The sequence below is a fragment of the Hyla sarda genome, chromosome 5 (assembly GCF_029499605.1).
Source record: "Hyla sarda isolate aHylSar1 chromosome 5, aHylSar1.hap1, whole genome shotgun sequence".
Classification (NCBI taxonomy): domain Eukaryota; kingdom Metazoa; phylum Chordata; class Amphibia; order Anura; family Hylidae; genus Hyla; species Hyla sarda.
The window spans coordinates 6,742,792-6,757,791 of NC_079193.1; the positions used below are offsets into that span (position 1 = coordinate 6,742,792).

The 15,000-nt window shown below is 50.1% G+C and overlaps 1 protein-coding gene across 2 annotated transcripts in view; it reads left to right on the forward strand.

Moving 5' to 3' along the window:
- The first annotated feature begins 12,151 nt into the window (after window positions 1-12,151).
- LOC130272836 (uncharacterized) overlaps window positions 12,152-15,000 on the forward strand; it is a 14,272-nt gene continuing 11,423 nt past the window's right edge. The window contains exon 1 of one of the 2 annotated variants that reach the window (XM_056518779.1): window positions 12,152-12,676. Coding sequence is in view for 1 of the 2 variants with exons in the window: in XM_056518778.1 (XP_056374753.1) it covers window positions 14,303-14,338 (36 nt within the window). In the remaining variant the exon portion in view is untranslated. Of the gene's footprint in view, window positions 12,677-13,517; window positions 14,339-15,000 lie in introns of those variants that run through there. The other variant, XM_056518778.1, reaches the window with a different exon arrangement.

Sequence of the window (15,000 nt, forward strand, 5' to 3'; positions counted from 1 at the left end):
TTAGGAGCTGACAATCTACATGATGAGGAGGAGAGAGGACCCTGTCCATAGGAGCTGACAATCTACATGATGAGGAGGAGAGAGGACCCTGTCCATAGGAGCTGACAATCTACATGATGAGGAGAGAGGAGAGAGAGGACCCTGTCCATAGGAGCTGACAATCTACAATGATGAGGAGAGAGGACCCTGTCCATAGGAGCTGACAATCTACATGATGAGGAGACAGGAGAGAGAGGACCCTGTCCATAGGAGAAGACAATCTACATGATGAGGAGGAGAGAGGACCCTGTCCATAGGAGCTGACAATCTACATGATGAGGAGAAAGGAGAGAGAGGACCCTGTCCATAGGAGCTGACAATCTACATGATGAGGAGGAGAGAGGACCCTGTCCATAGGAGCTGACAATCTACATGATGAGGAGGAGAGAGGACCCTGTCCATAGGAGCTGACAATCTACATGATGAGGAGAGAGGACCCTGTCCATAGGAGCTGACAATCTACATGATGAGGAGAGGAGAGGGAGGACCCTGTCCATAGGAGCTGACAATCTACATGATGAGGAGGAGAGAGAGGACCCTGTCCATAGGAGCTGACAATCTACATGATGAGGAGAGAGAGGACCCTGTCCATAGGAGCTGACAATCTACATGATGAGGAGAGGAGAGGACCCTGTCCATAGGAGCTGACAATCTACATGATGAGGAGAGAGGACCCTGTCCATAGGAGCTGACAATCTACATGATGAGGAGGAGAGAGGACCCTGTCCATAGGAGCTGACAATCTACATGATGAGGAGAGAGAGAGGACCCTGTCCCATAGGAGCTGACAATCTACATGATGAGGAGGAGGAGAGAGAGGACCCTGTCCATAGGAGCTGACAATCTACATGATGAGGAGAGAGAGAGGACCCCTGTCCATAGGAGCTGACAATCTGACATGACTGAGGAGGAAGAGAGAGAGAGAGGACCCTGTCCATAGGAGCTGACAATCTGCATGATGAGGAGGAGAGAGGACCCTGTCCATAGGAGCTGACAATCTACATGATGAGGAGGAGAGAGAGGACCCTGTCCATAGGAGCTGACAGTCTACATGATGAGGAGAGAGGGACCCTGTCCATAGGAGCTGACAATCTACATGATGAGGAGAGAGAGGACCCTGTCCATAGGAGCTTGACAATCTACATGATGAGGAGAGGAGAGAGGACCCTGTCCATAGGAGCTGACAATCTACATGATGAGGAGAGAGGACCCTGTCCATAGGAGCTGACAATCTACATGATGAGGAGGAGAGAGGACCCTGTCCATAGGAGCTGACAATCTACATGATGAGGAGGAGAGGAGAGAGAGGACCCTGTCCATAGGAGCTGACAATCTACATGATGAGGAGGAGAGAGAGGACCCTGTCCATAGGAGCTGACAATCTACATGATGAGGAGAGAGAGAGGACCCTGTCCATAGGAGCTGACAATCTACATGATGAGGAGAGAGAGGACCCTGTCCATAGGAGCTGACAATCTACATGATGAGGAGGAGAGAGGACCCTGTCCATAGGAGCTGACAATCTACATGATGAGGAGAGAGAGAGGACCCTGTCCATAGGAGCTGACAATCTACATGATGAGGAGAGAGAGAGAGGACCCTGTCCATAGGAGCTGACAATCTACATGATGAGGAGAGAAGAGAGGACCCTGTCCATAGGAGCTGACAATCTACATGATGAGGGGAGGAGAGAGGACCCTGTCCATAGGAGCTGACAATCTACATGATGAGGAGAGAGAGGACCCTGTCCATAGGAGCTGACAATCTACATGATGAGGAGGAGAGAGGACCCTGTCCATAGGAGCTGACAATCTACATGATGAGGAGGAGAGAGGACCCTGTCCATAGGAGCTGACAATCTACATGATGAGGAGAGAGAGGACCCTGTCCATAGGAGCTGACAATCTACATGATGAGGAGGAGAGAGAGGACCCTGTCCATAGGAGCTGACAATCTACATGATGAGGAGAGAGAGGACCCTGTCCATAGGAGCTGACAATCTACATGATGAGGAGAGAGAGGACCCTGTCCATAGGAGCTGACAATCTACATGATGAGGAGAGGAGAGAGAGGACCCTGTCCATAGGAGCTGACAATCTACATGATGAGGAGGAGAGAGAGGACCCTGTCCATAGGAGCTGACAATCTACATGATGAGGAGGAGAGAGAGGACCCTGTCCATAGGAGCTGACAATCTACATGATGAGGAGGAGAGAGAGGACCCTGTCCATAGGAGCTGACAATCTACATGATGAGGAGAGAGGACCCTGTCCATAGGAGCTGACAATCTACATGATGAGGAGAGGAGAGAGAGGACCCTGTCCATAGGAGCTGACAATCTACATGATGAGGAGGAGAGAGAGGACCCTGTCCATAGGAGCTGACAATCTACATGATGAGGAGGAGAGAGGACCCCGTCCATAGGAGCTGACAATCTACATGATGAGGAGGAGAGAGAGGACCCTGTCCATAGGAGCTGACAATCTACATGATGAGGAGAGAGGACCCTGTCCATAGGAGCTGACAATCTACATGATGAGGAGAGGAGAGAGAGGACCCTGTCCATAGGAGCTGACAATCTACATGATGAGGAGAGAGAGAGGACCCTGTCCATAGGAGCTGACAATCTACATGATGAGGAGGAGAGAGGACCCTGTCCATAGGAGCTGACAATCTACATGATGAGGAGAGAGAGGACCCTGTCCATAGGAGCTGACAATCTACATGATGAGGAGAGAGAGGACCCTGTCCATAGGAGCTGACAATCTACATGATGAGGAGGAGAGAGAGGACCCTGTCCATAGGAGCTGACAATCTACATGATGAGGAGAGGAGAGAGAGGACCCTGTCCATAGGAGCTGACAATCTACATGATGAGGAGAGAGAGAGGACCCTGTCCATAGGAGCTGACAATCTACATGATGAGGAGGAGAGAGAGGACCCTGTCCATAGGAGCTGACAATCTACATGATGAGGAGAGGGGACCCTGTCCATAGGAGCTGACAATCTACATGATGAGGAGAGGAGAGAGAGGACCCTGTCCATAGGAGCTGACAATCTACATGATGAGGAGAGAGAGAGGACCCTGTCCATAGGAGCTGACAATCTACATGATGAGGAGGAGAGAGATGACCCTGTCCATAAGAGCTGACAATCTACATGATGAGGAGGAGAGAGAGGACCCTGTCCATAGGAGCTGACAATCTACATGATGAGGAGAGAGAGGACCCTGTCCATAGGAGCTGACAATCTACATGATAAGGAGGAGAGAGAGGACCCTGTCCATAGGAGCTGACAATCTACATGATGAGGAGGAGAGAGAGGACCCTGTCCATAGGAGCTGACAATCTACATGATGAGGAGGAGAGAGAGGAACCCTGTCCATAGGAGCTGACAATCTACATGATGAGGAGGAGAGAGGACCCTGTCCATAGGAGCTGACAATCTACATGATGAGGAGAGGAGAGAGAGGACCCTGTCCATAGAGCTGACAATCTACATGATGAGGAGAGGAGAGAGGACCCTGTACATAGGAGCTGACAATCTACATGATGAGGAGGAGAGAGGACCCTGTCCATAGGAGCTGACAATCTACATGATGAGGAGAGGAGAGAGGACCCTGTCCATAGGAGCTGACAATCTACATGATGAGGAGAGAGAGGACCCTGTCCATAGGAGCTGACAATCTACATGATGAGGAGAGGACCCTGTCCATAGGAGCTGACAATCTACATGATGAGGAGAGGAGAGAGAGGACCCTGTCCATAGGAGCTGACAATCTACATGATGAGGGAGGAGAGAGGACCCTGTCCATAGGAGCTGACAATCTACATGATGAGGAGGAGAGAGGACCCTGTCCATAGGAGCTGACAATCTACATGATGAGGAGGAGAGAGGACCCTGTCCATAGGAGCTGACAATCTACATGATGAGGAGAGGAGAGAGAGGACCCTGTCCATAGGAGCTGACAATCTACATGATGAGGAGGAGAGAGGACCCTGTCCATAGGAGCTGACAATCTACATGATGAGGAGGAGAGAGGACCCTGTCCATAGGAGCTGACAATCTACATGATGAGGAGAGAGAGGACCCTGTCCATAGGAGCTGACAATCTACATGATGAGGAGAGAGAGGACCCTGTCCATAGGAGCTGACAATCTACATGATGATGAGGAGAGAGAGGACCCTGTCCATAGGAGCTGACAATCTACATGATGAGGAGGAGAGAGAGGACCCTGTCCATAGGAGCTGACAATCTACATGATGAGGAGGAGAGAGAGGACCCTGTCCATAGGAGCTGACAATCTACATGATGAGGAGAGAGAGGACCCTGTCCATAGGAGCTGACAATCTACATGATGAGGAGGAGAGAGAGGACCCTGTCCATAGGAGCTGACAATCTACATGATGAGGAGAGAGAGGACCCTGTCCATAGGAGCTGACAATCTACATGATGAGGAGGAGAGAGAGGACCCTGTCCATAGGAGCTGACAATCTACATGATGAGGAGAGAGAGAGGACCCTGTCCATAGGAGCTGACAATCTACATGATGAGGAGGAGAGGAGAGAGAGGGACCCTGTCCATAGGAGCTGACAATCTACATGATGAGGAGGAGAGAGGACCCTGTCCATAGGAGCTGACAATCTACATGATGAGGAGGAGAGAGAGAGGACCCTGTCCATAGGAGCTGACAATCTACATGATGAGGAGGAGAGAGAGGACCCTGTCCATAAGAGCTGACAATCTACATGATGAGGAGAGAGAGGACCCTGTCCATAGGAGCTGACAATCTACATGATGAGGAGAGAGAGGACCCTGTCCATAGGAGCTGACAATCTACATGATGAGGAGAGAGAACCCTGTCCATAGGAGCTGACAATCTACATGATGAGGAGAGAGAGGACCCTGTCCATAGGAGCTGACAATCTACATGATGAGGAGGAGAGAGAGGACCCTGTCCATAGGAGCTGACAATCTACATGATGAGGAGAGAGAGAGAGGACCCTGTCCATAGGAGCTGACAATCTACATGATGAGGAGAGAGAGGACCCTGTCCATAGGAGCTGACAATCTACATGATGAGAGGAGGACCCTGTCATAGGAGCTGACAATCTACATGATGAGGAGAGGACCCTGTCCATAGGAGCTGACAATCTACATGATGAGGAGAGGACCCTGTCCATAGGAGCTGACAATCTACATGATGAGGAGAGGAGAGAGGACCCTGTCCATAGGAGCTGACAATCTACATGATGAGGAGAGAGAGAGGACCCTGTCCATAAGAGCTGACAATCTACATGATGAGGAGAGGAGAGAGGACCCTGTCCATAGGAGCTGACAATCTACATGATGAGGAGAGGAGAGAGGACCCTGTCCATAGGAGCTGACAATCTACATGATGAGGAGAGGAGAGAGGACCCTGTCCATAGGAGCTGACAATCTACATGATGAGGAGGAGAGAGAGGACCCTGTCCATAGGAGCTGACAATCTACATGATGAGGAGAGAGAGAGGACCCTGTCCATAGGAGCTGACAATCTACATGATGAGGAGAGAGAGGACCCTGTCCATAGGAGCTGACAATCTACATGATGAGGAGGAGAGAGAGGACCCTGTCCATAGGAGCTGACAATCTACATGATGAGGAGGAGAGGAGAGAGAGGACCCTGTCCATAGGAGCTGACAATCTACATGATGAGGAGGAGAGAGAGGACCCTGTCCATAGGAGCTGACAATCTACATGATGAGGAGAGAGGAGAGAGGACCCTGTCCATAGGAGCTGACAATCTACATGATGAGGAGAGAGAGGACCCTGTCCATAGGAGCTGACAATCTACATGATGAGGAGAGAGGAGAGAGGACCCTGTCCATAGGAGCTGACAATCTACATGATGAGGAGGAGAGAGGACCCTGTCCATAGGAGCTGACAATCTACATGATGAGGAGAGAGGACCCTGTCCATAGGAGCTGACAATCTACATGATGAGGAGAGGAGAGAGGACCCTGTCCATAGGAGCTGACAATCTACATGATGAGGAGGAGAGAGAGGACCCTGTCCATAGGAGCTGACAATCTACATGATGAGGAGGAGAGAGAGGACCCTGTCCATAGGAGCTGACAATCTACATGATGAGGAGAGGAGAGGACCCTGTCCATAGGAGCTGACAATCTACATGATGAGGAGAGAGAGGACCCTGTCCATAGGAGCTGACAATCTACATGATGAGGAGAGAGGAGAGAGAGGACCCTGTCCATAGGAGCTGACAATCTACATGATGAGGAGAGGAGAGAGGACCCTGTCCATAGGAGCTGACAATCTACATGATGAGGAGGAGAGAGGACCCTGTCCATAGGAGCTGACAATCTACATGATGAGGAGGAGAGAGGACCCTGTCCATAGGAGCTGACAATCTACATGATGAGGAGAGGGGACCCTGTCCATAGGAGCTGACAATCTACATGATGAGGAGGAGAGAGAGGACCCTGTCCATAGGAGCTGACAATCTACATGATGAGGGGAGAGAGAGAGGACCCTGTCCATAGGAGCTGACAATCTACATGATGAGGAGGAGAGAGAGGACCCTGTCCATAGGAGCTGACAATCTACATGATGAGGAGGAGAGAGAGGACCCTGTCCATAGGAGCTGACAATCTACATGATGAGGAGAGAGAGGACCCTGTCCATAGGAGCTGACAATCTACATGATGAGGAGGAGAGAGGACCCTGTCCACAGGAGCTGACAATCTACATGATGAGGAGGAGAGAGAGGACCCTGTCCATAGGAGCTGACAATCTACATGATGAGGAGGAGAGAGGACCCTGTCCATAGGAGCTGACAATCTACATGATGAGGAGAGGAGAGAGAGGACCCTGTCCATAGGAGCTGACAATCTACATGATGAGGAGAGAGAGGACCCTGTCCATAGGAGCTGACAATCTACATGATGAGGAGAGAGAGGACCCTGTCCATAGGAGCTGACAATCTACATGATGAGGAGGAGAGAGAGGACCCTGTCCATAGGAGCTGACAATCTACATGATGAGGAGGAGAGAGGACCCTGTCCATAGGAGCTGACAATCTACATGATGAGGAGGAGAGAGAGGACCCTGTCCATAGGAGCTGACAATCTACATGATGAGGAGGAGAGAGAGGACCCTGTCCATAGGAGCTGACAATCTACATGATGAGGAGAGGAGAGAGAGGACCCTGTCCATAGGAGCTGACAATCTACATGATGAGGAGAGAGAGAGAGGACCCTGTCCATAGGAGCTGACAATCTACATGATGAGGAGGAGGAGAGAGAGAGGACCCTGTACATAGGAGCTGACAATCTACATGATGAGGAGAGGACCCTGTCCATAGGAGCTGACAATCTACATGATGAGGAGAGGAGAGAGGACCCTGTCCATAGGAGCTGACAATCTACATGATGAGGAGAGGAGAGAGGACCCTGTCCATAAGAGCTGACAATCTACATGATGAGGAGAGGAGAGAGGACCCTGTCCATAGGAGCTGACAATCTACATGATGAGGAGAGGAGAGAGGACCCTGTCCATAGGAGCTGACAATCTACATGATGAGGAGAGGAGAGAGGACCCTGTCCATAGGAGCTGACAATCTACATGATGAGGAGAGAGAGGACCCTGTCCATAGGAGCTGACAATCTACATGATGAGGAGAGAGAGGACCCTGTCCATAGGAGCTGACAATCTACATGATGAGGAGAGAGGAGAGAGAGGACCCTGTCCATAGGAGCTGACAATCTACATGATGAGGAGAGGAGAGAGGACCCTGTCCATAGGAGCTGACAATCTACATGATGAGGAGAGGAGAGAGAGGACCCTGTCCATAGGAGCTGACAATCTACATGATGAGGAGAGGAGAGAGGACCCTGTCCATAGGAGCTGACAATCTACATGATGAGGAGAGAGGAGAGAGAGGACCCTGTCCATAGGAGCTGACAATCTACATGATGAGGAGAGGAGAGAGGACCCTGTCCATAGGAGCTGACAATCTACATGATGAGGAGAGGAGAGAGGACCCTGTCCATAGGAGCTGACAATCTACATGATGAGGAGGAGAGAGGACCCTGTCCATAGGAGCTGACAATCTACATGATGAGGAGAGGGGACCCTGTCCATAGGAGCTGACAATCTACATGATGAGGAGGAGAGAGGACCCTGTCCATAGGAGCTGACAATCTACATGATGAGGAGAGAGGAGAGAGAGGACCCTGTCCATAGGAGCTGACAATCTACATGATGAGGGGAGGAGAGAGGACCCTGTCCATAGGAGCTGACAATCTACATGATGAGGGGAGAGAGAGGACCCTGTCCATAGGAGCTGACAATCTACATGATGAGGAGAGAGGAGAGAGAGGACCCTGTCCATAGGAGCTGACAATCTACATGATGAGGGGAGGAGAGAGGACCCTGTCCATAGGAGCTGACAATCTACATGATGAGGGGAGAGAGAGGACCCTGTCCATAGGAGCTGACAATCTACATGATGAGGGGAGAGAGAGGACCCTGTCCATAGGAGCTGACAATCTACATGATGAGGAGAGGGGACCCTGTCCATAGGAGCTGACAATCTACATGATGAGGAGGAGAGAGAGGACCCTGTCCATAGGAGCTGACAATCTACATGATGAGGAGGAGAGAGAGGATCCTGTCCATAGGAGCTGACAATCTACATGATGAGGAGAGGGGACCCTGTCCATAGGAGCTGACAATCTACATGATGAGGAGAGGAGAGAGGACCCTGTCCATAGGAGCTGACAATCTACATGATGAGGAGGAGAGAGAGGACCCTGTCCATAGGAGCTGACAATCTACATGATGAGGAGAGAGAGAGAGGACCCTGTCCATAGGAGCTGACAATCTACATGATGAGGAGAGGAGAGAGAGGACCCTGTCCATAGGAGCTGACAATCTACATGATGAGGAGAGGGGACCCTGTCCATAGGAGCTGACAATCTACATTAATGTTTTCCAACTACGGTGCCTCCAGCTGCTGTAAAACTACAACTCCCAGTTGTAGTTTTGCAACAGCTGGAGGCACCCTGGTTGGGAAACACTGATCTACATGGTGGGGGAGGGGGTCGGTCCGTGGTCTTTTTGGCCACTTACCTGGACTCCTTCATTCTTGGCTTCTATGTCGGACTCTGCCCGGTCCCTGTGAGCCTCCACCAGCACTGCACCCAGCACCAGACACCCCAGCAGCAGCAGCAGGACCCTCATGTCTGCCCACTGTAAAACAATGAGGAGTCTCCTCCAGGATCTCCTCCGCCCTCCCCCTCCTGTGCTGCAGCCTCAGGACACAAATACCTCAGACCCTTCCCCCTTAGTATTAAGAAGCTTATCAGCTACATCTGTGGGGAATGTACCCACCCCCCCAGCAGGGGGCGCAACCCTAACTAATGGGAACAAGTCCCAACACCCCCAGAAAGGGGGCGCAACCCTGACTAATGGGAACATGTCCAAACACCCCCAGAAAGGGGCGCAACCCTGACTAATGGTAACAAGTCCCAACCCCCCCAGAAAGGGGGCGCAACCCTGACTAATGGGAACAAGTCCAAACACCCCCAGAAAGGGGGCGCAACCCTGACTAATGGGAACATGTCCCAACCCCCCCAGCAGGGGGCGCAACCCTAACTAATGGGAACAAGTCCAAACACCCCCAGAAAGGGGGCGCAACCCTGACTAATGGTAACAAGTCCCAACCCCCCCAGAAAGGGGGCGCAACCCTGACTAATGGGAACAAGTCCAAACACCCCCAGAAAGGGGGCGCAACCCTGACTAATGGGAACAAGTCCAAACACCCCCAGAAAGGGGGAGCAACCCTGACTAATGGGAACAAGTCCCAACACCCCCAGAAAGGGGGCGCAACCCTGACTAATGGGAACAAGTCCAAACACCCCCAGAAAGGGGGCGCAACCCTGACTAATGGGAACAAGTCCCAACACCCCCAGAAAGGGGGCGCAACCCTGACTAATGGGAACAAGTCCCAACCCCCCCAGCAGGGGGCGCAACCCTAACTAATGGGAACATGTCCAAAAACCCCCAGAAAGGGGCGCAACCCTGACTAATGGGAACAAGTCCCAACACCCCCCAGCAGGGGGCGCAACCCTGACTAATGGGAACATGTCCAAACACCCCCAGAAAGGGGGCGCAACCCTGACTAATGGGAACAAGTCCCAACACCCCCAGAAAGGGGGCGCAACCCTGACTAATGGGAACAAGTCCCAACCCCCCCAGCAGGGGGCGCAACCCTAACTAATGGGAACAAGTCCAAAAACCCCCAGAAAGGGGTGCAACCCTGACTAATGGGAACAAGTCCCAACACCCCCCAGCAGGGGGCGCAACCCTAACTAATGGGAACAAGTCCCAACACCCCCAGAAAGGGGCGCAACCCTGACTAATGGGAACAAGCCCCAACACCCCTAGAAAGGGGGCGCAACCCTGACTAATGGGAACAAGTCCCAACACCCCCAGAAAGGGGGCGCAACCCTGACTAATGGGAACAAGTCCCAACACCCCCAGAAAGGGGGCGCAACCCTGACTAATGGGAACAAGTCCCAACACCCCCAGAAAGGGGCGCAACCCTGACTAATGGGGACAAGTCCCAACACCCCCAGCAGGGGGCGCAACCCTGACTAATGGGAACAAGTCCAAACACCCCCAGAAAGGGGGCGCAACCCTGACTAATGGGAACAAGTCCAAACACCCCCAGAAAGGGGGCGCAACCCTGACTAATGGGAACAAGTCCCAACACCCCCAGAAAGGGGGCGCAACCCTGACTAATGGGAACAAGTCCCAACACCCCCAGAAAGGGGGCGCAACCCTGACTAATGGGAACATGTCCCAACCCCCCCCAGAAAGGGGGCGCAACCCTGACTAATGGGAACATGTCCAAACACCCCCAGAAAGGGGGCGCAACCCTGACTAATGGGAACAAGTCCCAACATCCCCAGAAAGGGGGCGCAACCCTGACTAATGAGAACAAGTCCCAACACCCCCAGAAAGGGGGCGCAACCCTGACTAATGGGAACAAGTCCCAACACCCCCAGAAAGGGGGCGCAACCCTGACTAATGGGAACAAGTCCCAACATCCCCAGAAAGGGGGCGCAACCCTGACTAATGGGAACAAGTCCCAACACCCCCAGAAAGGGGGCGCAACCCTGACTAATGGGAACAAGTCCCAACACCCCCAGAAAGGGGGCGCAACCCTGACTAATGGGAACAAGTCCCAACACCCCCAGAAAGGGGGCGCAACCCTTACTAATGGGGACAAGTCCCAACACCCCCAGCAGGGGGCGCAACCCTGACTAATGGGAACAAGTCCAAACACCCCCAGAAAGGGGGCGCAACCCTGACTAATGGGAACAAGTCCAAACACCCCCAGAAAGGGGGCGCAACCCTGACTAATGGGAACAAGTCCCAACACCCCCAGAAAGGGGGCGCAACCCTGACTAATGGGAACAAGTCCCAACACCCCCAGAAAGGGGGCGCAACCCTGACTAATGGGAACATGTCCCAACCCCCACACAGGTCCACATATGGGGGCAAACTTATAAGAAGTCTACAGCTGGTTACTCTGAATAGTATCACACATGATAGGATTAGATACACAGCTCAGCAGACAGTATCACACATGATAGGATTAGATACACAGCTCAGCAGACAGTATCACACATGATAGGATTAGATGCACAGCTCAGCAGACAGTATCACACATGATAGGATTAGATGCACAGCTCAGCAGACAGTATCACACATGATAGGATTAGATACACAGCACATCAGACAGTATCACGCATGATGGATTAGATACACATCTCAGTAGACAGTATCTCACAGGATGGATTAGATACACAGCTCAGCAGACAGTATCACACACGATGGATTAGATACACAGCTCAGCAGACAGTATCACACATGATGGATTAGATACACAGCTCAGCAGACAGTATCACGCATGATGGATTAGATACAAATCTCAGCAGACAGTATCACACACGATGGATTAGATACACAGTTTAGCAGACATTATCACACATGATGAATTAGATACACAGCTCAGCAGACAGTATCACACATGATAGGATTAGATACACAGCTCAGTAGACAGTATCACACTTGATAGGATTAGATACACATCTCAGCAGACAGTACCACACATGATGGATTAGATACACAGAGCTCAGCAGACAGTATCACACATGATAGGACTAGATACACAGCTCAGCAGACAGTATCGCACATGATAGGATTAGATACACAGCTCAGTAGACAGTATTGTGATGTCCCAGGACGGGATAGCATCCTACAGTCCTGTCAGGTTGAGTCCCTGTACGTCCTCAGGGCTCACCTGCAGGGTTCCCCCATAAAGTGTATAGGACCTTTGATATGGTCACATGATTGTTGTTAGTCACATGATAATGGTTGTCATATGTTTTGTTACCCAGAGAGCACCAGGTGACCAGATGACCTGCAGTTGGCCTATGGGCTCCTTGCTCCGCCCCCTTTATAAGAGGGGGAGGTTCTACAATCTCTTAGATCCTGAGGTCCAGTCCAGACGTCTCAGTGTCCGGCACATCTGGAGGCCTCAACCTAAATTACAGCCACAAGTCAGTAAGTCATCTCTGTCTGCTGTCACTGTCTTCTGTCAACTCAAGTAAATTATAGTCAGCGGGGCTGTCCTAGTAAAGTCACTACAAGTCCCAGCAAGCTGTGTTACTGGTCACCTCTCTGGGATCCTGGCCGAGCTGTATACACCAGTGGTCTCCAACCTGCGGACCTCCAGATGTTGCAAAACCACAACTCCCAGCATGCCCGGACAGCCAACGGCATGCTGGGAGTTGTAGTTTTGCAACATCTGGAGGTCCGCAGGTTGGAGACCACTGGTATAGACTCTACCATCTTTTCAACTTCAGTAAAGCTACCGTTAACCCTAACCTGGCCTTGGACTATTATTTTCCCCCGCCTAACCTAGGAGTAACAGGATTTCCTTCGGGTGGTTACATAGGCAAACTACGCCCTGGCGTCACGAACACTAAGGGGTTAACACTATCTTCCCCTGGGCAACACCATCTGCCCCTACACCTCACATTGCACCCCTGTGGCTCAACACAGTATCACACAGCATAGGCTTAGCTACTTAATCTCAGGTTTAGACACAGCAACTAAGCAGACAGTAAGTATCACACATGACAGGATTAGATACATTGGCTCAGTAGACAGTATCACACATAAAATGATTAGATACACAGCTTAGAAGACAGCAGTATCACACATGATAAACTTAGATACACTGATCTCAGAAGACAGTAGACTTAGATATAGCAGCTCACAAACCGTATTACACATCATAAGGTTAGATACACCATCTTAGCAGACAGTATCACATCATAGGCTTAGATATACCATCTCAGCAGAAAGAATCATATAGTAAAGGATTAGAAACATCAACTCAGCAGACAGTATCACACATAGGCTTAGATACATAGCTCAGCAAACAGTATCACACATCATAGGCTTAGATACATAGCTCAGCAGACAGTATCACACATTAAAGGATTAGATACACATCTCAGCAGACAGTGTCACACATAATAGGATTAGATACATAGCTCAGCAGACAGTATCACACATCATAGGCTTAGATACATAGCTCAGCAGACAGTATCACACATGATTGGATTAGATACACACAGCTCAGCAGACAGTATCCTGCATAATGGATTAGATACACAGCTCAGCAGACAGTATCCCGCATAATGGATTAGATACACAGCTCAGCAGACAGTATCACACATGATAGGATTAGATACACATCTCAGCAGACAGTATCACACATGATAGGATTAGATACACATCTCAGCAGGCAGTATCACACATGATAGGATTAGATACACAGCTCAGCAGACAGTATCACACTTGATAGGATTAGATACACAATCTCTAGAATCTGCTGTAGAACAAATCACTAAAAGCAAACATTGTAACCAGAGGCGATCCCTTCACTGTAGTACATAGAATGGCCACCAGGGGTGCAGCCCTAAGGACTCTGGGAATTGTAGTTTTCCAGATTAATTGAACTAACCGGGAAGTAGACAGCTGTGGGGAAGCAGTGCATGCTGGGTAGAAGCTTTGATCCTGGGCTGTGCACTAGGCATTGCAATTAACCCTTGTAGTGCTGTGTACGGAGCAGCAGAGGTGACACAGAGCTCCGCAGCTTCCTGCTCACATGTCACTCAGATGTCACTCTGCAGCATCACTGAACCCTGTGGGCAGGTAAGTACTGACCCCATCTCCACCCATAACAGAGGGTCACAGACTCATCACCAGTCATGGCAGGTCTGTAATGATACCTGATGTCAGAGAGAAGTATCCACCTCCTACAACACCCGCCATAGATAAAGAGATATATAGATTGTTACATTAATGGGTCCGAAGTGGTCAGATTACATCACCAGTATGTATATATATATATATATATATGTGTGTGTGTATATGTATGTATGTGTGTGTGTATATGTATGTGTGTATGTAGGTGAGTATATATATATATATATATATATATATATATATATATATATGTGTGTATGAATGTATGTGTGTGTATGTAAGTGTGTATGTATATGTGTGTGTATGTGTGTGTATATCTGTATGTTTATAGGTGTGTGTGTATGTAAGTGTGTATGTGTGTGTGTGTATGTGTGTGTGTATGTGTGTGTGTATATCTGTATGTTTATAGGTGTGTGTGTATGTAAGTGTGTATGTGTGTGTGTATGTGTGTGTGTGTGTGTATATCTGTATGTTTATAGGTGTGTGTGTATGTAAGTGTGTATGTGTGTGTGTATGTGTGTGTGTGTATATCTGTATGTTTATAGGTGTGTGTATGTAAGTGTGTATGTGTGTGTGTATGTGTGTGTGTATATCTGTATGTTTATAGG